The 26925-nt window shown below is 41.5% G+C and overlaps 1 protein-coding gene across 4 annotated transcripts in view; it reads right to left on the minus strand.

The window, feature by feature from the left end:
- Positions 1 to 26925, minus strand: part of HECW1 (HECT, C2 and WW domain containing E3 ubiquitin protein ligase 1) — a 171376-nt gene that overhangs the window by 7123 nt on the left and 137328 nt on the right. For all 4 annotated transcript variants that reach the window (XM_010223776.2, XM_088520860.1, XM_088520861.1 and 1 more), the window contains exons 21-26: positions 25783 to 25935; positions 9768 to 9866; positions 8277 to 8406; positions 4504 to 4650; positions 3254 to 3368; positions 1898 to 2096 (exon numbers count right to left, since the gene is read on the minus strand). In XM_010223776.2, coding sequence (XP_010222078.2) covers positions 1898 to 2096; positions 3254 to 3368; positions 4504 to 4650; positions 8277 to 8406; positions 9768 to 9866; positions 25783 to 25935 — 843 coding nt within the window. The remainder of the gene's footprint in view (positions 1 to 1897; positions 2097 to 3253; positions 3369 to 4503; positions 4651 to 8276; positions 8407 to 9767; positions 9867 to 25782; positions 25936 to 26925) is intronic.

The raw sequence follows: 26925 nt of genomic DNA on the forward strand, positions 1-26925 counted from the left end.
CCTCGTGCTCTTGGAGGTTCTCTCTGCCTGCAGGCAGGAATGCCCTCAGCCAGCCCCGAAACACATGTACAGAACCTGACTATATTGAAGCTGCACAGTCTCATCCCAGCAAACCAGCTCTCGGGCTTCCTTTCCTCCTTCCTGGCTGTTACACTGGCTGAGGTGCAGAGGACATGAGTCATTTCACTGGCCCTACGTGTTTCCACTTGCTTTTAAATCTCAGTGCCTGCATCTTGCTCTCATGTAGGCTTTGGATCTCTGCATAGTCTTTATGGACTTTAGTTGATGGAATTAAATCAGAGCAGACCAGGTGTGATTCAGCTGAGATATCTAAAAAATCTGTGTTAAGATGTGGATGAACCTTAAGAATACTCTCTTCCTTTTTCCTGGCCTTCACTGGTCAGGAAAACCTGACCGTAAGACATGAGCTGAGAAAGTTGCTGATGTGCCCAGGCCCAGCTCCTGTGTATCTCCACTGCACTAACAGGGGCTTGAACATTCTTGTGCTTGGACCAAGATGCTGCCCATATTTGGATTTTTCCTCTCCAGAGAGCTCTGGAAGTCCTCTCAGATCTGTGCTGTAAAGCATGCTTCTGTTTTAACAGCATGGATGGCAGAAAACTGGAAAACTGGATCAGGCTCATGCTTAATTAATTCACTGTCTGAATATGTCCATAAGGTTTGCAGGACAGATTTTGCAGTGTGCCATGAAAGTAGTTATGGCCTCCTCTGGATTGCATCTGCAAGCAAATGATAAGAGTCCAAGGGACTGTCTGAAAATGCCTTTTTGCCTGCCCGGTCTTGGGCATTTCATGGAAGATTTGCCCTGATTCTAGCCAACCCCCTGGAGAGAGTCACCAGAAGAACTGACTGCAGGCAGCTAAGCTGCATAATGTGAGTGGGGTGAGAATTTCAGACTCCTCTGGCTTCCAGTTCATTAATTTAAATGTGAGTAGGCAATGAGGACCCAGGAGTGATGCAGGAAAGCATCCTTTGGAGGGTAAATGGTTGTGTAAAAGAGTCATGTAGCAAAAGTGTCTTAGAGGTCCTCAGATGCAGCCCCATGAAGAATGCTCTGCATTGCAATCTCGACAGTGTACAATCTCAAGCAAGTGTAGGACATTCAAGAAAACATGGCCCAGTAGAGAGGAGACGTACAAGTGCTGGTCAGGGATAAAGTGCTTGAGGAGACTTCAGAACTGAATTTATCATTGGCTGTATCACGACTCTCTTGGGTGGCCTTAAGTAGGTAAGACCACCTCTCTGTGCCCCCCATGTCCCTTCGTTTAGAGAGGAAGATGACCCCTGCTTTGGAAGACAATCTGCAGTCTGTTGGCTCTGTATGATATTATGGCTCATTTACTCCTAGCTGGCTGACTGCACTAAATGTAACAAATTGGGTATTATCACCACATGGTTGAAAGTCTCTTTACTGAGTCTCCTCATGGTGAAAAAGTCAGAGCATCGGAGCAAATGAAGGGATTACACTCAGGTCTCTGGCCAAAACTCAGAGACAGATTTTGCCTTCTGTGGTTCTGTAACCTCCTCACAAGTATTTTTACTGGCATTTTGGAGGCAAAGAAAATAGAACCATCTGACAGGCTCCTGCTGTTCTGGATCTGATTCAGAATCAAATATAAGACGACTGGGTTTGGATCTAGGAAAAATTTTATCTTAACCACTTCCCAGGATTCAATGTAGTTCAAACTGAGCCTGCAAATCAAAAAGGTGGCAAAAGAAACATCTTTTCTCTGAATGCAGTTACAGAATAAGCTGAAGCTTGTCTCTTCGCAGGAGCTTTAGGATGTCCCTATTGTATTCATGATCCTTCACTGCAAGAGACCGCTTTTCTCACAGCAATTCTGTTTTTTTTAATTTAATCCTAGTCTTGGCATACCTTGGGAGGGATGTTATTTTCCCCCATTTCTCTATACAGAAGCGCCGCAGACCGTTGCTGCCCCGGAGAGCCGCAAAGCCCTCATAGGGCACGCTTGATGTTCCAGTGACAAACTGCAACAACCGCAGCCTCTGCTCGTTGTTAAATCTCTCCACTGCTGCCCAGAACCACCGTATTACTATGTGTCCATCATGGTAACCTGAGCACAAAAGCAAGAGATAACAATTAAATTCATACCCTCTAAGTGGTGATTGCAACATCTAAATGCATTCTCACTAACACGGGCAGAAGCTCTTACTGAAAAGACCCTGATCATAGCCCCAGTCTTATGCAGTATCTCTGGATACTATGAGTAACAAATTAAATTCCAAGGTACACGGCCTCTCACAAAAGCCTTGGCAAGCATGGGGTTATCTGCATGAAATATAAAGGACCAGTATTGAAATCCCACACAGTGTGCAGCCTGATGACTTAAAAAAAAATCTGGTTCCCAAATACCTTTTCTTCTGGTTGTGTTAGTGTCCCACATACGGAGTGGAGTTTGCTGCTGCAAGTCTTTCCCTGGCAGACTTCCTACCTCAGGGGCTCTGTGCCTTCATTTGTGCTAGTGAAAACCAGCATAAACCCAGGATAAATCTGTCTCAACAGCACTGCTGAAAAGAATAACTTAGGAGACCAGTCCTGCTTGTGGTTAGCTGAGTATTTCAAGTTAACACAAAGGTTGGGCAGTGAGCAGCAAAGACTTATGCCTTGTATTTCAGGGGAGGATATGTGAACCTCAGGGACCTTCCTTTTGTAGTGCGGAACTGGTGGATTTCAAATTTATCCATCATTCAAGAGAGGCTGAATAAATCATGTTCAGCATTTAAAGCAAAAATAACTCATCTTGACATAGTTTAGGTGGAAGGGAATAGCTAAGAAAGATCTCTATTTTGTTGAGTGTAATTGGGAGCAATGGAATTTGGCTCTTCCACCTCGTTTCCTGCTGAAGCTCTTGGCTTGTGATATTATTTCCAATGAGGCCAAGAGTTCATTCACAGTCACCAGAGTAAGTAATGTTTAGATCAAATACTGCATATTCTTTTCAGTCTTATTAGTTAAAACTCCTGTTAAGTCGGTAGAAGTTGAGACTAAGTTAAAACTGCTGTGAAAAAGCAATTCCAAATTTCTAAACCTGTTGATCAAATCCTGAGGTCTTACTTATTTTGTTCCACGAGTTATCCTTCACAAAAACTTTCTGAATGAAATAATTGTTTCCTTCAGGAAAGGCAAAAGGAAAAAATGGACTAAATCTTTCATAAGTTAGACTGGAAAATACCCGGCAAGCTGTTAGTAAGCTTCAGCTTCAGAGTTTACCTCCACGATACTCTGTGTTGTTACGCCAGTCATTGAGATCTATTTCTGCAGTGCCAGCAATAACCAGCTCCAGTTCTCTGGCATCAAAAACAGAGACAAGCCTGGAGTCTACGACCTAGAACACAAAACACTAGTAAGCACAATTTCAGATGGGAAATAAAGCAGATGGACAACTTCCACTCTGAGAAATCAGTGCTCTTCAGCTAGTCTGCTGATGCTTTGTGCTGCAAATAATACTGACACTTGAGATTTGACCAGAATAAAACAACACAAGTGGAAGGACATAGTTTGCACAGAAGATTTTTCACTGTACCATTGGTTCTGACAAGTGATTTTGATGGTCAAACGGACACTGGATTTGTAATATGGAGAGTTTCTTTTCTATTATTTTGTTTACAGTGGAATATGTTTACAGTTGTTCACAGCAGTCTCAGATCTTCAGAAACTCTCAGCCTCAGAAACTGACAGTGCAGTTTCGGCTTCAGGAGAGGTTCATCTTCTTTGTGACATGAAAAGAAAAGCTTTAACAGTCTGTAGTATCCACAAGAGAAAAACAAAACAAAACAAACAAACAATAACCCGGAAAAACCCCCAATCCTCCCCAAAAAAACAAAACAAACAAACAAAAACCCCCAAAACCCAACCTGGAGAATCACATGAACAGTTTTGTAGACTGTAAGGGGTCATCTGGCCAGTCCCATTCTACAGCAAAATCTCTGACCATTTCTATTCAGCTACAAAGTCACCCAAACCAGTTTCTATCCCCAGTAAATGTCTGTGCATGTTTTCCTAGTGTCATCAGCTACTAGTACTGCTTTGTGTGCGCCTTATCTGTTGCTTCATTTTCCTGAGCTTCCAGATTCTTTTAGTTTACTGACTATAAGCCAACTAGCTTGCCATTCTTGAGTTTGTTCTTTTAATTTGTTGTGGCAGGGTAAAAGTTTTCAAACCACCACTTTTCTTACTGTAGGAATGGACAGCAATGATCTTTAATGGTGTCTCAGTTCTACCTATGGCTTCCTTTTCATCATTATGCTTTATCATATTCACGTTACGCATTTCTTCCTTTCTCCCTTAATGCTAAACGTCATCTGCAATGTTCCTGGCTGCTGCAGATTTGGGTGGTCCATTCCTGTCCACTTCTGCCTTTTAAGCTATTTCATAGGGTGCTGACGCAGCATAGTTTAACCACGGGGTTATCAAACTGAGATGATGAATGCATGATGGTGGGAGCATCATTTTTAACTTACTTCGTAGAAGCCCCGGACCAAGGCCTCTGTTTGCTGAACAACTCCTCGTTCCACACGCCATTTCACCATTCTCTCTATGTACTCTTTTTTGTTCTTTTCTGTCACTGCCGTATTTGCCCCTCCAGATTTCAGTTCCCTTTCTGTCACCTATCAAACAAAGAAAAACAATGGGGTAGCAACATACGGATGATTTCTTGCGTCAAACTTCAAGTTGTGCTTTGAAAATATAAGTGGAAAACAAATACAGCAGCCATATTTTGCATTCTGCCTTGGCTCTTCATCAATTTGTAGTAAAACATAAAGCATAATGAGGGGGTTTTGCTACCCTCTTCAGTTTTCCGCTGCTATAACAATGATGTTTAACAAAGATAGTAAATAAGCTGCATGAATACATATTCATTATTTCTATTATTTACATATTATTTATATTATTTATCTATTTATTAGCCTAACAGATGGCATACAGCGTATATTTAGGTCACTTAGCTCGAGGGACTTATAGAAACATCATAAATTATGAAAACACTCAGTGAGTCACCCAACCTGTAGCTTTGTTGAGAAACAGCAAGAACAAGTAAGGTTGCATGTAACAAGTTAGGAATCTGCAGCTGGTGCAGGTTAAATTCCCAGCTGTAAATCACTGCATTGCCAAGGGCAGCATCCTCCGGAGGGGAAGACTCTGGCTGAGCCGGCCCCCTGTACTCGTCAAGATTGTGCAGCACCAGGACGTAGCTGGTTAGAACCACAGCCGAACACTGGCCTTAAGCATGCCCTTGGCCAGTGTTCTGCATCTCCTGCAAGGCTTCCCATAAAAAGCCTGACATGTTGCTGACCGATTTCTTCGACTTCTCATTATCTGTGCTATTTCAAACACAATAGATGATCTACACTTGGAGACAGCCAATCCCTGATAGAGGGTCCCTGTTTTTTTCTCTTTGGTTCAGATAGGTTCAAATCACAGCTGTGAGCTAGAATTAAGAATTTTATTTCAGAGTAATAAGGAGATATTTTAAGTCCAAAAGGAAATGCTCCAGACTAAATACAACTAATTTTCACCTTATAACATCCAGAAAACTATGTTTTAATGAAACCTCCATGTTAAAACTCAATATCAACAAACTTGATGGATTTTTTTTTCGCTCTTAGACTGCCCTTATGTAGTCTATCAAATAGCAGGCCAATTTGCCCCACTCCTTTTGCCTGACTGGAGCAATTGCCATGACATCTATATATGGGGCTTGGAGGAAGTCTTGGAAGAACATTTTCTAGTGCATAAAAACAGTTAAAAGCATAGTGAGCAGCTGCCACCTCTTGATGTTTTCAAATTGGCATCTAGTCCCCACTGGTAAGACTTTGGGACTCTTAGTTCTACATCGTACTGTTGAATAAGGGACCTGTAGGCAGTAAGACTGGTGCTCCTCTGTAGTAAGTGCTACTAAAAAAAAGGTTTTACAAAAGAAGATTCAGCCCCAAAAGCTAACAGCTAAATTCACAAGCCAGAGATGAGGCAGGAAAGAAGTGATGAAAGAAGCAGTGACTTGTCCATAAATAAAGTCATTGTAGAAGCAGGAAAAAGGCCCGTGTCCCATCTACAGTACAGCTTATCAAAGAGCTACTCTTTGCTTTGCTTACCCAGCCCTTTAAATGCAGCTTTACAAATATTAGCAGAGTTCCTGCTGTGCTCTATGGTTGCACAGGTATCCAGCAAAGCAGCATCCAGGCAGCATTTAAGTGGTCAGATATTTTTGACATGCAAGAATTCCCAACTGAGATCCATCTGTGAGTAAAGAATGTGATTGTGATTTCTCGGGTATTTTGCTGGCAGCAGTTAACTGGCTGCAGAAGACGGGGGCAAATCTCACGTTCACTTAGGATGCTCGGATTCTGACTCTCTAAATTCGTGGTGAGAATAATTTTTTTCCATCACTAGTTCTAGCAAGGTTAGTGTCTAGTACTTACCAAGTAATAGACAACATGCAAGCTGGCATCAAAATCTGGCTCAAAGTGTTCTTTTGCTTTAGCATCATGGTATCTGCACAGCAAATTATGATTTTTTTTTATCTTTGGAGCTACCTCCTTTATCATCCTGAGCAGTCTCCTTTGCAATCGTCTAACTCTTTTTTTGTGACATTTATAATCAGTAATTAGTGCACCAAATGTTACCTTCAGATGTACCAGGGCAATCCAGACTGAGATTCTTATTCACCTTTGTAGTCTATCAATGCAAACACAAACTTGTCTCATCTGTCATTGCAAATATATCTGCACGTTCATGTCTGTCTTCATTCATTAGTCTTATATAGCCATACCTTCCACGAAAACTGCTGCACTGTCAGTTGAATGTCATGTAAACTCTCAGCTCAAAAACAACAAACAAACAAAAAACCTCAATCAACCTGCATTTAGGCCTGTGAAAAACAGTGTTATCTTTACTGAGGCCTCTTACTTCAATTCCTCTTCCTCATCATTTTGATCTCATCCCATTGACCCTGCTCATCCCTCACTCTTTGCTCTTTCCTGATTCCTTTGCCTCCATTTGCAGTATAAGCAGACCAAAATCACTTCTGAAAATATCATCTAAAGTCTTGCTTACCTTCTGCTACTTTCAAGCTCCTTATTGCTGAGCTGAGCATTTATTCTTTATTGGAGCGTCAGAGCTCCTCCCCTCCAGTACTAGTCCAGCTCTCCACCACCTCTGCAGACTTTCACTCTGTACAATCTGCTCCTGCCAACTCTGCTTTTGAGGTCCAAGAGCCACTGTCTGTATATTCTAGCCGATCACTCCCTTGGACACTAGCTGTCAGCTAACACAATGCTTAACTTTTATCCTTTGAGCTTTTGTAGTTCATGGCAAACTTCGTTCTTCAGTCTCTCTAGCTTTTAGCATCTCCTCTGATGTCTTTAAGCTTCTCCTGAATCTTGCTTTGGTCCTTTCCAAGATTTTCCCACATTTTTCACTCCCACATTATCGGGGGCTGTTTTCATGCAAATGCTTCCAAATCTCCCTATCTTATTTATACATCAAAATCAACTTCATTGAAAATAATCCTTTTTTTTACCCCTACCTTTTCCTTAGATGCAGAACAGGTTGTAACTGCAAAGAGGATCAAGGCTTTGGTACAAGCAAAAAAAATCCCCAAGAAACCCTGGCATCTATTCTGGTTGCCAGGCTGCACTGAAGCCAGGCCTGCTCCCTCTTGAAGCCAAAGTTATCCGGATCAGCTAGGTTAAAGGGAATCATCTGACTAATACAGAGGTAAGCAGTAAAAATTATTATGACCGGAGGAACGTACCAAGATGTTATCAGGGTGAGAGGTAGTGAAGAGACGCAGAACATAACAAGAAAATATCTCACAAAACTGTGATGAGGATTGCCACGTCTTTCACCACCTGCCGAATGTTTTTCTTCTGTCCTGAACCCCATCCTTTCAGTCTCACCAGCTTTAAGTTACATTGCTAGCATTCACTGAATGCCACTGTGGTATGAACTACACCCTGGAGAGAAGAGCTCTGCTCCACTCCAGGGAATTCCTCATGTTCAGCAGTGTGTGGCTTAACAGGCCTGCAGGGGATCTGGGGCTGGAATTTTACCTTATAGAAAGTAAGAATAGCCATCTGCAATGAAAGCAGGTGGCTGAAAGAAACAGAAAATAGGAGAAGAAAATGTTATTGAAAGGCCAAAGGATCTGTTTTGACAGAATGGTGTTCAACATGCTCAATTGTGTTAGCTTCAAATTTGTTTTTCAGATGTGTTGCATAGGTAGTGTGCTCACCTGTCCAAACACCTCCTCATTCACTGTGAAGGTGAGATCCAGGATATCTGTGATGTTATTGTCCTTCATCCACTGCAAACTCTGATGGAACTCTTCATCCAGGTACTCCAAATCACTTAAATCACATGGCCTGATTGTGAGGCAAGACAAAAAGATGTAACTAAAGACAATTCATGACTACTGGCAGGATGACTTACTCTTCAGAAAATAAACAAATTTACGATAAAGACCTAACATAAAGCTTGGCTTTGTTAACATCAAAGCCTGTTTCACAGACCCTCTTATAACAGTTCTGGAAGCGTCTGCTTTGCATGGCTGGGCTTGAGGCCAGGTCTCTTGGCTGCCTGCACTATTTGCTGTCGGAAGGCATCCCTGGGGCTTGATTTTATGTGAGTCTTGAGGATGCCCTGCACTTCAGAGCACATGCTTACCTTCAGCATGGATGGGCCCCACCATGCTGTGCCTGACTGCTTCCAGGCATCCCTCACCCTTGAGGTGAGCTCACAAGGCTGACAGAAGGCAGACCAGGCAGCCAAAACTTTTGCAGGGCCTTGCTTGCTGAAAGGGGAGATGGATGTTATGAACAATTTGGTCTAAAACTCCCCAAAGTGGCATAAGGATGCAGGGAGGACTCTAGTTTCTGGCTACTTCCAGGTCTAGCCAGCTCAGAAACAACACAGACATAACTGCTTGTATTCCAGTAGTAGTATTTTTAAAAAGAAATGAAATATACTTTAAAGAACGCAAAAGACTGTTAATAGAAATATCTTTGTTCGCCTGGATTCATGCTAATTTGCAAAGTTCCAACTAAACTTATTTCTGCTATTTGTCATTTAATTGCATTTTGATTTATTCTTCATATTTTTCCTTTACTGCAGATTTACATATCTTGTCTTATTGCAGACTGTTGATTAAGGAAGCAGAGAGTATCAATTAAAATATTAACCTTATAAAGGTGACATAAAAAGTAATACATTAATGGTAACTTCTGGTTGGAAGAGTATGAGACCTATAAAAGACCAACAAGAAGAATTCATTGGTTTATATCTACATTAGCATTCCTAATTAGCCTATTGGTGTTTAGAATTAAATTTTATCCCAACAGTGAGCCATGAGAAATTTTGTATTTTTCTTAATATGAGGAAAAAAATGTTTTAAGATGGAAGAACGATACCTGTTCCATAAAAGATGCTTTCATTTTTCCACACACAATTTTAATTGCTTTGAAAATTTTTCATCAGTAGTAAGCTTTAGAATTATGGGTCAATACTTCCATCACCACTTCTATCATGTGTTCATGTAGGGCAAGTGGAGAAAAATCAAGAGGAATTAATAAGGCCTTTGGCCTTTAGTCTTCTTCCACAGACCAACCAACCAACAACGTAAAGAACTGCAAGGTCAGAATGCTCCAAGTGACTCCTCAAGAGTCTAGATCCAAGTAGGACTCATTGCTTGATCACCAGTTATGCTTGGTTTCATGCTTATACTCACAGTCTTAGTAGTGCTTTGTAGAACGGCCTTGTGAAGAAAGCATCAAGAAGGTACTGATGAATGAGAGCAAGGCCAAGAATACGACCACTGAACCTGAACCTGGGATATAAAAACATAGAGTGAATGAAGTGTAACCCAGGATGCTCAGCACACAAACTTACACAGGTAGCAGTTGTCCTTTCGTTTTGGTCTCAATTACTTGCACTTACTTTCTTCTATTTTTTAATTTCAGCTTCTAACACAATCTCTCACATCTCTGAGTGATCAGTAATAGATCTTTTTTGATCCATCTCCTGCAGTACCCATAGTGCCTCATGGCTTTGGCAGCTGGCACACTGCATGTTCCCATATACAGAACAAGAAATACTCTCACTGTTCACTTTCTGTGATTTTTAGTTGGATGCTCTGATACAGATCAACTCCATCAAAGACTGCATTTAGCCAGATCAATACTGTACTCCATGTCAGCAAAAGATACTTAATCTGTTTCAAAACAGATGCAAAGAATATGTGGTGAAGCCACATACCCACTTTCTAATGGTTACAACCCTTTCCTAGGCGGAGCTTTAAAGTACTTTAAAAGGGAAAGGAGTCATTGTTGTGATCAAGAGCACATATAATAATCAGTTAACTAAAGCTCAGGCAAATTGCCACCAGATCACTTTCCTAATCGCGATGCCCAGCTGTCTTCAGTATAACATACTCTTTTATTTGGTTTTGCTTCCTAAAAATGACAATCCCCCTTCCCATTTCAAGTACCTTCAAACAATGCCTTATTTTCTTCACAATCTATGACATGTGATAAAAATCTGCTGTATTTTTCTGATGCCTACTAGATATTCTTCCATCAAATCTGTTTTTAAATCAAGTCTCAGGAAAGAAAAAAATAAAAAAGAACTTGGATGAGTTCAGGAGAACTTATTTTTGTAAAAACACAATCCTTATTGCCCATCCAGAACTCGCTTATTTGTAGAATAGGAAAAGAAAAAGCACCACATCCCAAGTGTGAGCACCGCAAGCCTAAGCTGACACTGTAGTAAAGTTTTACAGCCCAAAAGAAGCAGCAGATCAAAAACCCAAGAAACCCTTCCTTCCACTGCAGGGAGCAGCGCAAAGACGCCTCCTGCCCACAAATGAAACACGAGCCTTGCTGTAACACAGGCAGCACAGAACATCCGTTCAGTCAGCTTTGTGCTCATGGGACAGTGCAACAAGTGCTTAGTCTGTCAAATGGGCCACAAAATAGTGGGCTGGGGGCCCAGTTAGCATTTACATCACCCCAGGAGCTGCCTCCACATCCCTGGCATCCAAGAAAGGTGCTTATGGTACGCACTGCCTGCTAACAGAAGAGTGATTATATTGCCCCCTTACAACTGATTCCACATCAGCAACAAAAGGCAGCTGTTGGGTCTCGTTAGGACCTGCTGCACTTCACCTGTGCTCCAGCACAAGTTTTCCAGCAGAAAGCAAAGAAAAGAGGGGGAGCTAACACAATGAAAGCACAGTGGAAGCCAGACGGCTAAACCCCTAGAAACACAGAGCCTGTAATCCATCAGTTTTATAGCACCTTCAGGATCTATAATCAAGTCCGTTTGTCCTCAATAATGCATGTTGTCTTTTTTGGTTTTACTCTTGGCCTTCTCTGCCCCCACATCCTTCTTCCCCTTTGCATGTTTGGAAGGAGAACCCTGAATGAAAACACTCTGAGCACGCAGTCTTCCTCACCCCGCTGCCCGTCCCATGGCTACTAAACCATGCAGAGCTGGGGAAGCTACAGCCACTTGGAGTAAAGTAAAGCTGAAAGCCAATTGCCAAGAAAAGTTCCACTGACTTTGGAGCTCTGTTTCTGCTCAGAAATTGCCTGAACGTGTGAATGGGGTCAGGTTTTCTCTGTGTTACTCACATCACCTTATACCTCTACATGGCTTTGGGGGATTCCAAGCAATAAGGCAAAGCTGGTGTGGAAGGTGCGTGCATCTGGATAAGGTGTTTACAATCACCAGCACATGTTATGGTAGCAGTTAATGGAAAGTTTAATTTGAAGCAGTGCTTTATGGCAGAATTGTATTAAACCACGCAGAGGCCCTGGGCAGCGTTTCTGCGTGAGAAGACAAAGTCCAGGGGGTCAGCCTAAGCACACGTGCGCAGAGCAGCTCCATGTCATACGGCCTGCTGCTCCGGCCTTGCACTTGGAGCCCTCTAGGGCATGTCAGGACGCACTCAAAGCGCAGGCCCGACTCAGGTGTGACATGGTCCTAGGCCTTTTGATGGGACCGCATTGTGTGGGAAGCCCAGTGCCAACTGGTCAGGTTAAAGGAGACAAAACACTTAACAAAACATTGTCATTCCCAATCCCTGGCAATTAAAGAGATCGTCCGGCGGAGCACTGGTCTAAGAGCAGGCTGTGTACTCGAGTAAGGTCTAAGAGCAGGCATGTACTGTGACAAGCCCGAGGAGACCTGTCTGAGGGACCTTCTTCCTTTAGACCATAGGTGAGAGGTCCTTTTGGGGGAAAAAAAACAAGTTTTCTTGACAGAATAAGCAGCACAGAGGTAAATCCTGACTGGAGGGCACATACCGTCCTTAAACCTGGCTTATCACTTACCTTTCCAAGCAAGCGTAAAGTGATCCTTCAGTTTCTTTCTAGGGGGACAAGATAACTTGGTAGGGGTGGGGAATGTGAAGACCTGTTCTGGTCCTTTCTTCCCACCCTTCCAAGACAAGGCCAAGATCCAAGTAATGCCCCCCAGCAGAGGGGGAAGAAGAGAAGGGGTTAATGAACAGGAAATGGTGGAATGAGAGGCAGAATTGCCGTCTCTCCACTCTGCTCGGCCGCTCAAAAAGGACATTGTGTGCACCTGCTTTCTGCTTTTAATAACGCTACTCTTGGACCCATTTGCAGGAGTTTCCACATTAAGCAGCCAACCCCCTTTCCTTCTGGGTGCTGCAGGTGCCCCTGAAGAAGTGCATTTTTGCAGCAGCCTCTCGCAAAAGAACTTGCACGTTCTCAGTAGGACTTGCCGTGTATTTGCCACATCTGAGTACACAGATGGACAAATCCATACGCTAAAGCAGTAACTAAGAAAAACCTTCTCCTCCAATTGCAGATTACTCATAGGAAATTTAATTTACTTATCATACAACAGAGAATAACACAGGACCAATAACATGGCTCTCCCTTAATAGTGTAGACCAAAACAGCTGTACCTTACATGACAATCCTTGCTCGGGTTCGTATGGAGAACATCATACCTTGACAAAATTGTAATCTGTGCATAGCAGGGAACGATGGGTTTTATTGGATGGGTTTCATTTTATCATCCTATAGAGGATGCTTTGATTACCATGCCTAGTGGTATGAGAAAATCTAAACCCTAAGTAAAGGAAGCACCTGATGGGATTAAAAAGATTAAAAGTCTTGCAAACCTTATCTCACTCAAGCAGGTCACTTGGGTTTAAGTGTAGCCTTCTTGATGCAGTAGCTTACTGAAAATAAATCATTCAAAGGGCTTACCAGAGCTGAATATAATATGGTTCACACTGTATTTGAAAATGGTATTTTCCTTTCATGAGAGTACTAAAAACTTGTTTTCACCTATAACACAAATTCACCCACTCTGATGCCTCAGTTTCCAAGGTTCTGACCGTTTGATCGATGGGTGAACTTTTGGCAATCCAAAAGGGGAACTGAATAAATGAGGCTGCACTGTGGTACAGAGCTCCTGCCCTTGACAGTTGTCCTAAGGGAGAAGGACGTTTGGCAGGTGAATCCAGACAGAAATCCTACTGGCCCTTCCACATAGGGAGAGGCTATCTCTGACCTCAACCATTATTAGATACCAGAGAATCTGCAAAGGGGAAGGTATTTAAAATGGTCCAGTCATAGGGAAGGCATCACTCCCAACCTGCACTGGGGAACACCATGAGACACAACCCTACAGGAAACCAGGCTTCGCTGGTTCCACAGCTTGTTTTAAAGGACGGTTATAGCATCCATCATCATGAACAGTCTCATGAGGAGCCTCATGAGGTATGGAAAACACAGATTAAAAGGACTCTAGATCCATCCTTATAGCCTTTTTCTTTTCAATCTTATAATGGGTTGCATAGAGGGAAGTGTGCTAATTCCTAATTTTTTGATTCTGGTGGATTCAACATCACTAGCACTTTTTAAATGAAGTACTTTTTTTGCCCCTAAAACAAAGACTGTATTTTGGGCTAGAAGTAATGTAAAAAAAGTTCAAAGAATATGCATTTCACAGTCCCAGACCAGATGTTTGCTGGAAACCCACCTGGCCTGCACACCATGAATTTCATGTAGAACTGACAGTGTGCACCAGAGGTGTATGTTCACAGCATATATTCTTCTACTGGCTCATCACAGTGATCATCATGTCCTGCGATGAGTGGCATCTACAGAGCAGTAACCTAGCAATAGATCAGATAATCCTTACAAAGCCTTGGCAGGGGCTCAAACTCACACCCTCTATCAGCCTTCATTGACAAATGTCTTTGTCTAGCTGGGTATGTGTATCCAACTCATAGTGACAAAACTTTTGAACAGCCTAGTGCAATGACACTGAGTTATCTGCCATCAAGAAAGTCAGCCATGTGGGCTGTGATAATTAATGCTGTTTTGTTTATTGGACTTGCATCTGCAAAGTCTGTGAGCAGCCTCTGCACCACAGTGTCACCTGAAGCTGTAGCAAATTTGCTCTGCCCATCTGCAGGCTGAGAGGTGAACACAGGAGCATTCCAGCACGCCACCTTCTTGTTCCAGGAATCCGATGAGCTCAGGTTTGTTAATACAAGAGGAATGGCTCTTACAAATGCCAGGAGAAAAAAAGTTCACAAAGACTCAGCGTAATGAAGGATGAAGATAAAATAATTCCTCCATCAGCCATGAAGGAGAATTCCACTATAAGAAGTAACAAGGTTTTTGTTGACTCTTTTGCTGTCTTTGTATATGTCTCTTGTGTGAACAATTCTATGATGGTAGATTCTTGAGGTGACAAAGACATAATGGCAGGTCGCCAGTATGGTGCAATTTCTTATGTCATACAGAGGGCTCATCCCACCTCCTCGACTATCTCATCATGCTGGCATTCCACCTGAGAACTTGCTCTGGATCCACACACGTCCTTCTGGTAAAAGGAACTGATTCTTCCCTGTCTTAGTAAATGAGAAAGTAAACTGTAATAACCCACCAACATCTTGTTGTCGTCTTCTCTTTTAACCTTCTTTGAGTTACATACTAAGCACCGAAGAATATCCTATTTCATATATGGTCAAAATTAATTCTGGGTTTTAAGACAGCTACAGGTTTTCAAGGGGAGTCTCCATACTTCTTCACCATGAAATCATAGAAAATTCTGTCACATCAGCTCCATTTTCAGTTTGCCTTCCAAATTAAAACTGCAAAGAAACCTTTTAGCAGTGCTGACATTGAACAACTGTTTGTCCAGATTTCCAAACTGGAAACTGATGGATTTTAAACAGCCACAGACTATATGGATTTATCCCTGTAGCCCTGCAAATGGTATTGGGAGTTATACACACAGATTCCATGCATATCAAGAGCCATTCTTTTCAGAGCCAACACATTTTGTTCAGGAACTGAAAGATGAAAGACTATGAGTCCTTGTTTGATAATATTCTGTCCGCTTATCATTCCCCAAAAATCTATGAAATTGTATTGCATTTTAAAGGAAATTTGTAACACTCATTTAAGAAAGTACTGGCTTTTCTGAAATGGTCCTGATTGGAAAGTCTATGAAACTGGAACAGTACAGCTCGCCGGTTTACAGATTGTCCTAAGACACTATGAGGGTGTTCAGGGATCTGTAAAATACATGCATAGCACCCAAGAACTGAAATTAAATAAGAAAAATCTGGGAGAGCCCCAGGGAAATACAGCAGCACAAACATGACTAACCATCAGTAATCTGGCTGCTTGCAAGGTTTAGCTTCTTTTGCTGATACAATACATAAAACATTCAGACCTGAAGTGTTGCTGGCAAATTGTGCTCCAATTCTGGCTGATGTCCTCAGAGTAGATGCAGACTTAAATACAAATGACTTGAATGACTGAATGGTTGGATGACTACAAATCTCTACATTCTGTGATTCCTAGGTCTCAGTATTTTCCACCAGCAGATCTGAATGCAGCCTTCAGAGAAAATCAGCACCAGTATGTCATCTGACAAATAAGAAAACTTAAAAACAGAAGTAGAATAACTTGTCTAATGTTATCCAGTGAACAAGCAGTAGAAACAGCAATGAAATCACAATCCTCTAGGTCCTGACTCCACTTTATTTTTTTAGTATATTTGATGCTTTTTGCTTTCTTATCTTCTGTAAGACAATATGTGGTTGTGTGAATGAGCTACAGTTTATGATCAGTTCCTTATGGATCAACTCAAGCTGGTACATATGGCTTGTTTTTGAAGTCACCGGAGGAGCAATTTTGTCAAGAGATTTTGATTTCTGAGTGACAGCTTTTGGAAACACTCAGTGGGGGAGAGGACACTTTGCAAACCTATGAATTGTTGAAGTTTCATACACTACTTCAGGATTTTGTGTTTGCTTTTCATAGCTTTGCCATGTGTCGAAACAAACTAATGAAGCTACAGAGGAAAATCCATAAATGTAGGCATCTGCCAGACAAGAGGGCCATAAAACACAAAGCAAATGACTGCACATTTTCCTACAATGGCTAACGAAGAACTCTGAAGCCACAATAGACAACTTACTGTCAGGCAGAGGAGACCTGTACTTTCTACTCTCTCCGGGGTATTTAAGCTGCAAAGAGACTGCTCATCTTTGAGGCACTGCTGAGCATGCAGGAGTGCTTGCACAGTGCAAAGCAGCATGTTGCAGACATCCTAGTGCCAACTGCCAGCAGGTGGTCCCCAGCGTGGGGGCTGGGAGGACTTGCCACCTCAAGTACAAAAACTGAGCCCTTGGGTTTACACTATGTTGCAATGCATCAAAGAATCCCTGCCTGCCAGACTGAGCTTTCCCAGCTAGGAAACCTCAGAAATCTGTGTGATAAAATTCAGAAATGCTATCAATTGTTTGACAGTGTGTTTTAGAGGTTTGCCAGTCATTGAGCACCTTCAACTCTTATTAGATCCACTGCAACCGACAGCTCTGGTTCTCCCAGGGAACATTTCATGCAGCACAATTGGACCTTTTCACTGCTGTTCTACAGACTAAGAAATATTTTGATTTTTTTTTATTATGAATCTTTCCAATATAATAAATAATTCCAGTTTCTAGTTTGTCTTCTCTGCAATGTAATTCATGAGGCACAATGTAAAAAATCATCCTTCTGTGTACACAGGTACTGAATTTACCTTACTATTATTCCTGTTCTTAAATACATAGTTTTTTTTTTCACAGACAGTGGACACTTTTCTCATCCTGACTATTATTGTTGATATTTTGAAAAATGTGCCTGTCCCAAGTTGCGGCAAACTGCTAAACTTGACGTTCCTCTCCTACCTCCACATGAATTCAGACTGGGTCTCTTCCAATCTTTCGTTTTAACTCTTGCTACATTTTTAACATGAGCAACATTTAGCTAACATTTTGAAATGAACAGTGATTTTCAGTTGACAAAGGAAACTTTCAAATCACTGCAGGAATAGAACTTGATAACGAAAAATGCCTTTTCTACTTCAAAAAAAAAAGGTGATTTACTGAGGCCAATTCTGCTAGGCAAGAAGTTTTTCTTTTAATTAATTATTTTTTACTGCTAATAAAGGTTAGCTTGGGAATTTCAACACCTGCTCTTCTTTACCTTCCCAAAGACTGAATAAAATGTACTACGAAATAAGGAGGGGCAGAAAAGACCGAGTTATACTTCACTATGACAGCCTGGCCTTGCCATTCTGGTGTGGCTTGAATGAGACATATGAGGACATTCATCACTTGCTGGGAATCACTGCAAAACACAAAATCTTTGCCCACCCTGATGCTTCCCTGCAGGCCAGTACGCTCAGAGCCAGTGTGGATTTTACCCTTTTTTTTTCCTACTCTCCTACATGCAAGGTGGCAACACAACAGAGATCTTGGTGCAAAGCCTCCCATCATGGGGCAATGTTGCCTAATAAATCTACAAGGTTGCCTAAATAAAAGAAAAAAAAAAGACAGAAAAAGATGACTTCTGTAAAAACAAAACTCAACACTCGCCCTTCCCTCAGACCAAGCTCTAATTGTGAAAGATGTGCTGGACAATATGAGACTCAGGGAAGGGAAGTGGAAGGGGAACTGCAAGAGACACATCTTTTCTTTCAACCTCTGTGGTATCACCACTGAGATCCTCAAAAGAAAAGATAGAAAGGCAAGATTAAGGTAAATATAAAGCAGAAACTTGTGTTAAAGAAAAAAAAAAAAGGTTGCTGTGGAAGCTCAGTTAGGGAGAATGTTTTTTTTCTCCTTCACTTCAGTTTGCCTTTAATCTTCTAGTTCCTCCTGACCCTTAATAAATAATTAACCAGCTGTTTAGGCAGGCTTCTATATGATAGAGTCATACATCAAACTTAATAGGAAAATCAAAGTTTACTTAAGTACAGAAGGCATCGAGAGAGATCACAGTAAAGCAGCAAGAAGGCATTTCAGTAACATAGCCTTTTCACATAGTGAAACGGACTTATAAAATGATTTCAGCTGCATATTTACTTTAATATCATTTTTGTCCAGAAGATTTACAATGCTGCTTGAAAATTTCTCAGGCAAACATAATTTATTTAAAGTAAGATATTGCTAGTAATTAAAATTTATAGTGTAATGTAACATTAAATGCTTTGGTTTTCTATGGTGCCTTTCATCTGAGAATTTCAAAGCACTTCAGGGCATTAATATACATCAAATGGATTTCAGGTTGATTACATATGAAAACTTTTCAGATGGAAATTCAGGCAAAGAGGTTACAATCCTAATTTCAACAGCAACTGGAAACCCACTCTATGGTGTTCTACCCAATCTCTGTTTTTCAGAGGATGACTGCTCAGTTTTTAGCTGCAACCAGGGCCCCTGAAGACAGCTGCCCAAGTAGTTTCCTACCATCCTTCCTCCTCAAGTGAGAGGAACAGCAAACCCACATGACGGGCCCATTTTGGGGCAGCAGCAAGGGCAGAACCAAGCTCAGTGCTTCTGACTCCCTTTAATAAAACTAGGCCATATAGCAGTTGAAACATTTAAGTTCAAGTGATAAATGAGTAATTCAAGGCATCTATTCCCCAGAGCTACAATCAGTCAGTGGAGAGGAGTAATGGTTATTTGCAGACCTCCTGCTTAGATGCTGTGACTGCTTTTCTCCACTGCTTCTATAAAGACCCACAGAGTCTGCCTAAATCCATGTTAGGAGTTGGTCAGCATCCAAATGCAACCCATTAGATCACAAGGCAATTTGTCACATTCCATAAAAAGACTTTAATTAAAACAAGTTATTTTATGTGTAACAGAATTAAAGAAGCCTTGTTTCCAATAGATCTGTCTCTGATGATCCTCCATCATTCCACTGCAGTAACTCCAGTTCCTCCTACACGTTTCTCCTGGCATTTCTCACCCTTTGGAGCATCTCCAGTTCCTCCCTTCTCCCTCCCCTGAGCACTCACAGCTCTCTCACATCCTCTAGCTACTGAGCAAGATGCTAGAGCATCTTGCTGGTCACAGTGTGTGCCTGGGTTGGACCTGTCAGCCCACTCCTGCTGACGGGCCTGTGGAAAGGCCAGGGAAAAGGGGTAACTGCTGAGCTCACCAGCCCATCTCACTGAGGCGCTCACCTGTGTCTCTGGCCTTTACCCAGCTACAGCTTTCACACAGCTTTTATGAACTTAATATTTTTAAGACATTTACCTTCCTGTCAAATAGCTTCTGAACTGGTTAGGAAGCTGCTTGATGGATGGACAGGACAATTGCCCAAGGCACAGCACTTAAGGAAGCCACGCAAGGAAAACCGATCAAGCTCTCCAACGAAGAGAATCTCGAGCTGAGATTATGAATTCTTTTGTTCTTCTTGAGCATTAAAACAAAAAATATAAAATGCACAAAATCTGCATTCTCTGACATGTGTGAGTTAGTTAACACATGGATGGCAATGGCTGTGTGACTTTTGATTTACACAAAGTAAATAGAAGGGAAGGTCAGAGTTTGGCTGGGAGCATAGGCTGTACTGTGTAGGCAAAGGGAGCTTGCTCTACCCATGGCCAAGCTTGCCAGAGCACGTAAGAGCAATCATCAAGGCAGTGCCAAGCCTGAAGTAATCAGCCCTGATGGCAGCAGAGTGTATCTGCTCAGCTCAGCGTTGCAGTGATCACATCACTGGGAGCACAGGGAAAGCAAGTTCACGTCTGCAGGGAGAGTGGGTGCAAGGGGCTTGCGTCTGCCTGCACAACAGGTTGCAGAAACACATGCAAGTTTTCTGTTTGGCTCTGTAAAGCTGTACAGTCCAGAATATGAGGGGTACTGCAGAGCAGAGGGAAAGGTTAATTATGAGACTTGAAGGAGGACAGTCCTGCCCCAAAGCCGCAGTTCTAAATACACGCTACTTTAATGGAATTTATTGGGACAGCCAGGAATCAGTTCACAGCTTCTGAAGACCTGGGCCACTAGGTCTAACCATGACATCCTCTTTGTGGTCTTTAGTAGGGTTCTGCACAAAATCATTTCACCCACATCTCTGCAACTTTCTCATAAGCTTCTGCTAAGTAAATGTATTTAGCTTCTATTTAAGAGAAAACAGGACGTTCTTGAGATGAATGCAGAATTCTGAGTATGATTAGCAAGCTGCAAATATCTCTAAGGCAACCATGACACTGTGGTCCTATTCTCTATATAAATGTTATGGCAAGGTCTATGAATGCCATGAATTGTTAAAAAAAAAAAACATTGTCACCAATTCACTATGAAAACACAATAAAAGATGTTTCAAGCTAAAAGATGTTCAAGCATCATCTCCAAATGAATGTCTGTGACCGATTTTATCTATTTAGGTCATCTAGCTTTCTATGCAAACACTGGGCTTTCTTTCACATCTCTGCCCTTGGTTCTATATTTACAAACAGACAATATACTAAAACTCAAAAGCAGAAGGTGTGAAATGGAGTGCTGTGGCAAGCTAGAGAAAAGAACAGGCAAGTGATCTAGCATGAAAAAGCCTGGTGTGGGTGACCATGCCATAACTACAGTTCAGTCTCTAGAAGATGGGTGCATTATATTAACCTGCTGGTTACTCCTGGAGCCAAAACTAGTATGAAGAAATGCTTTGGCCCCCTCAGAAGACATGAAAAGAGAGACCGGATTTCTACCTGATAGCAGCTTGGGAACACAGTGTTTCTGGAACTGAAAAGCAAAGGTACTTTTGTTATCATTGCCAAATTAACTACTCATAGCAGGGAGGGAAAGTTCACAAGAAAAAAAAAAGACTCTGTTTTATACTAAGAGGTACAACTCCTTAAATAGTCAGATACTAAACATCTGAAATTGGAAGCCACATGACCAATGAAATACCAGAGAGGTATCACTCTTCGGGCTTGGTGAGAATGATAAAAAAATCTCACAGAAACTGATGTCCACTTTCCCACATTGTTTAGCTGGAGCAGAACAGGGAAACAGACGTGATGGAAGATGACAGCCAAAATGAAACCCTGAGGAAAACCCCTGTGTATCGTGGCATGGTTAGACAAATCATTCTGTTACAGTACTGACTGAATGAGATGCCGTGAACAGATGCTAACAATTTTCTAGACCCATTGAAAAAGCACCATGAAGAAGGAGGAGTGTAACCAGTGAGCTATGTAAGGATTTGAGACCACACAAAATCTGGAACTAGCTTTTGTTTTCCCATAATTTAGAAACATACTTTCTCCATCCATTTCCATTCCATCCTGTCTTCTGTCTTCAATCACAGATAAAAACCCTGTCCCAACCCCTGTCGATAGGACTGGATGTCTGATTTACATGTTCTCCAAGAGAAAGGTGCCCTATCTTCCCTTTCCATCTACAGAAGCCAAATTTAAGAAGCATCACTGCTCACAGCAAACTTAAATCTGAATTGTCTGTGGGAGTTAGAAGTTTATTTCCCAAAAGTCTTTCCATTCCTACAACAGAGATAGTTCTTACCTACCTCGTCCAGAGTTTTGCTGATAAATGTCAACATCTATCATATCCTTATACCCTAAGATGCCTCTGTAGAGGCCTGTAAAATTAATCTGACAGATTTCATCATCCTGAATGCCGTAAGAGGAAGAAAGTGTCAGAAACAACATCAGAGCACAAGTATCTTTGCATATTCAGTAATACTGGGATCCTGGCTCCCAGTGCTTCAGTGCTGCAGGCAGGAAACTGAGAAGCCCATGTGGCAAGTTACTGGGGGCCTTTATTAGAACATCACAACTCAGCATTACGATAATGGTTGGGACCTCTACTAAACATTACCTCTTACTTTGCTGGAGGTTGTTAAAGAAATGTCAATATTCCCCACTGCTCTGTCTCTCAGCAAGCTCTAGACCTTGAACAAAACCTGAGGTGGATCCTTTAGTGACTCAGTCCCTCTCAGTTGCCTGAAATACCTGACCAAGATCAGAGAGAAAAATATTCTTTTCAATGAAATATCTGCCACCATATTTTCCCTGCTTATTTGGGAAGATAAGACTACTTTAAACAGTGGGGATACACAGTGTTTTAGAGGTTTCCTTCAAATATTCAGACACAGAGGTAGATATGTCAACTAGATTAGACAGAATGGTTCATTAGTGGCATAGATTAAAAGAAACCGTTCCGCCTATGAATTTGAGATACATTCTGTAGCAGGCAGATAAGAATGTGTACCATCAAACTTTTTAGATCTAGAGAGTTGTAACTGTGTCGAGATATACATTTTTAAAAAATATTTTTTAAATTTTAAAATGTGCAATATTTTATATTTTGTCTTCAGCAAGCATGTATGTGAACTGAAGAAAAAAGTCTTATTCAATGGATGCTTGCAGGAAAGGTGTTAAATCTCAGTTTCTCCATAAATGAGAAATATTTTCCAGTCATTATGCCTCTTTTTTTTTCTCTTGGCAAACATACAACTGCTCTGTGCTTTGATGTGCTCATTTTGGGCTCAGACTGTTGTTTGTACAAAGAGCAAGGCATGAAATAAGCCATTAACAGGGGCAGAGCTGTAACTTTTAGGCCAGGGGAAACAGAACAGCAAATTTCTCAATCCTGCCAGTATGAACAACACTTCACATCTTCACATGTTCATAGATGTGTTATATCTCAAACTCACTACTTGAGAGAAAATGTAAAATAATTTTGTGGGAATTTTTGTTATTTCTTTTCCTGCTAGAGCTGTTTCTTGTTATAGCTGTGTCTTGATAGATCTTGTAGAACTACTATACAGAAAGGAAAAGTTCCACATAAATGACAATCCTCACAGTACTGAAAGGCAAGCAGTCCCAGAAATCTATAAATCTGAAACAACTGTGGTTGTGTGCTTTTAATGACTGATGTCAAACTTTAAGCTTTGAAAAAGACTACCAGGATTAATGCTCTGTGAAAATAAGTCTCTAAAAACTAATTCACCCACATACGTTAACTGATGTCTCATGACAGAGCTGGGAATGGGAGAAAAATGTTAATTACTTGCATGTCAAAGAGTAAAGGGGCTCTGCTGGAATTCTATCAACAGGTAAATTTTAGCAACAGAAGTTTTAGCACTGCCTTGGAGGGCAACAAAGTTAGAAAATGATGACAACTTCAGAGAACGCCATTGCTCATGGACAAACGATCACAAGCAAGTTAGTACACCATCCTCAGAGAAGTTACCTTATGTACCCGTATGGGAAGAATCTTATTTGTTGAGTTATAACAATCTTAGCCCAATTTAATCTTATCTGACTATGCAGACTTCTGAATAAACTGTTCTAGTATTACATATGCATAGCTCTAATCAGTCAATGCATATACAAAAAAAAAAAACAAAAAACAAAAAAAAACATTTAAAATATCTGGATATCTAAAGCCAATTGTGAAACCTATCAGACTAATTATAAACTGTGGGTCTCAGACAGTTATTTCCGTAACAGGTTCAAGAAGAATTACTTATCACTTACTGGATTCCTTATCTTTGCCTTGGGTTCTGCAATCCTACCCTATTTACACTGCTTTATATACAAACCTTTTCATTTGCAGCATTTACTTCATTCTGCAGGCCAACTTCATCTCCCTGTTCTTGAAAAATAACAACCCCTCCACCCCGAAATGTCCAGGTGCCAAAAAACATTCTGAAAATAAGAAGGTATAAACATATACCTTCATGTCATACCACTTAACATATATCTTCAGGAATTTAACCAAGGTGTCTAAGTGCTATTGATTTCTGAGTTTAGGTGCTAACTCCTATAGGTGTCTACTAGGTGTCCTTTCATCTTTTTATAGGTCTAGAATGTCTTTAAAACATGCCTCTTCCCAGCTGAAATCTCCCTGAAGAGGGAGATTCCTTCACTCTTATGAGTGAAGAAAAGGACAAAGCAAGGAGACAGTGCTAAGTATATGCTTCTTGCAGCACAGTTTATCACTTTTGATGAGAAAACTGCAGCTGAGTCTGTTCACAGATTCAGTATTTATAATGGAGAAAAGGCAGGGCCTTTTTCCAGCACTGCTGGCTTAACATGGCAACAGCTCCTGGAGAAAGAAGCAGGCCTATGTCCAGGCACAGGGTAGATATGATTTTGGGTTTCCATCTCCCTCAGTTGTCTTTTAGCCTGGAGCCAAAATGCATCTTCACATACACAGCCTCCAAAATCAGGGAGGCAATACTGCCTGTGAAGCCAAACCCAGGAGAAGCTGAATTTCCTTTTGAAAACTGGACCAGCCGTTGCCTGGTGTTTAACCGACAGACAGCAGCGGGAGCAAAAGAGCTCTGAGATCCAAGCCACTCTCTTCCTGCTAATGTCAATATAGAAACAGTTCAATGCAAGGATCATTACCAGCATGGAGCTCCACTGCTGGGAGTGATAATATAAAAACCATCTCAGAGGCCACTGCTATGTCCTAGCGATACCCCTTCCTTTCACTGCAATCTTATGAGAGGTGGTGGGCACACAACCATTTTGTTGTTCTTGATCTGCTGCCCACTGGAAGTCAAAGCAAAACGGGAAGAGTTTACAAGAACAGATGGCCATGTGCTATTTGCAATTTAGAAGGGGCCTAAACTGCCTTCTAAAAAAAGTATCTCTGAGGGGCGCCAGTGAGATTGGTCAAACAAAGAAAAACATCATAGGAAACCCATGTGTCAGTGTTTCTTTGACACAATGAAATCCCACAAGGGATCAAACGAAGCCCTGGGTTGGCAGCCCACGGTTCACTGAACCACATCTTAAACTATCAAAGGGAAAACAACTCCCAAAGACGGAGTGATCCGGAGGCAGAGAGGAAAACAGAGAGATCACAATGCGCGCTCAGAGTTTTAGACACAAAGATCAGCAATTTGTTTCCACGCATATACAGTAAAAGAGCCTGATATCTCCACCATCCTTGCCATACGGAAGTAGAGACACTGACAGGGAGAGAAAAGAGGGAGTGCTTTCACCACTTCTTTTTAAGGCCTGTAGTAGGTTTAGAAAGGCAGTGTGGTGCTTGGAGGGCACTGCACAGCTTCCAAGCACAGTGCTCCTTGATGTATAGAGAGATCATGCGTTATTCTTAGAAAGGAACAAAGGAGACGAGGTCTGGATTAAGTAAAGCTCTTCTCCCCATATCGGTTTCATGTGCACGCAGAAGCATGCAAACATCTCAAGCACTGAGGACATTTTAATAATTGCACCCAATCACACCCTTTTCAGGATCTGCTGTTGTATTTACACTTACTCTGGCTCTTCCTTCTCCCAATCTACTTCTTTCCAAAAGTAGCAATAATATTTACATGTTATCTAGGCTAAACCAAGAGCCTTTGTGCTTTGCCTCTCCATTTCTGTAGGACTGTGCAAGGATCATTCAATTGGGCACAAAATGTCCTTACCATTCCAGGTGATTTTCCACAAAGGCAGACATGGGGCTGATCTGTACAGTGTATGTGTCATTGGCTGAGTACTCAAACAGCCCATAATAGGGATTGAAGAGCTCCTGAGACAGTAGGAAGAAGAATTCTCGGGATGGGCCACTGTAGTCCAACCTACAAAGAACAGGATATAAAACACAACAAAAAAGCTTCATGAATACTTTAATCCTGACTGTGATGGATTTATTAAAAACAGATCATTCTGTAATAATGGTAGGTAGGTTTTTCAATCTCATACAAATGTCCATGCAGCAATATGAAATAATGATTTCTAACCATATATCACAGGTGCCAGTTTCTGAGGCAGGCAGTACTTCTACATAAGAATCAGAATGTTTTATATACGTTTAAAGAAGCGCTGAATCACAAAGCGCTGAATGACTGATTGGTGCAACTAGAAAGAAGCTAATGGGCAGGCTGGCACATCTCTTCCTGTTTTACTTTTTACAATGGCAAAGAGGATGGTAATAATCCCCCTTGAACCACTAGCGTAAAACAAACCTGCTTACACTAGCGTGTAACAAATCTGGCTCAATAGATATTGAGATGCTAGGATGAGACTCATGCTAGTTAGAGAAAGAAGTGCAAACAATACCTGTCTATATTCAAAAACAGAGACTAGATACTACATTTCTGAGCAACACATACACCCTTCATAGTTCATTTTCAACATCATTTTGGCTCGGAAGCCAATGGTGGAAGCTATGGCCATGCAGCAGTATGTAGCCATAGAGCCCTCTTCTCAACAGAAAGCTGCTATCTTGGAGCCCCTCCAGCAGAATCTATACTAGCATTAAACAGCAGAAGTCCTGTGGTAATGTATCCTCAGAGGTAAATGAATCAGTGAAGAAAGAATGAAACTGCAAACCCAACAGGTTCCTGAGGAGACTGTACTGCACATAGCAAAAGTGATTAGAGATCGCTCGCAAAATAACATGACTTTGGCCAGTGTTGGCATACCAGAATGCAACTCCAAAATACAAACTCAGCTACGCTGCATGGTTGTGCGTAACTTGTGAGCCAGGGGCAAAAGCAATTGTAAAAGGCGGCTTTCGTTAGAAGATACTGAATCCATGGAGTCTGAAAAGTGATGTTAATAAACCC

The sequence above is a fragment of the Tinamus guttatus genome, unplaced genomic scaffold, assembly GCF_059628265.1.
Source record: "Tinamus guttatus ecotype Peru unplaced genomic scaffold, ASM5962826v1 Tinamus_guttatus_pri_ptg000104l, whole genome shotgun sequence".
Lineage (NCBI taxonomy): Eukaryota > Metazoa > Chordata > Aves > Tinamiformes > Tinamidae > Tinamus > Tinamus guttatus.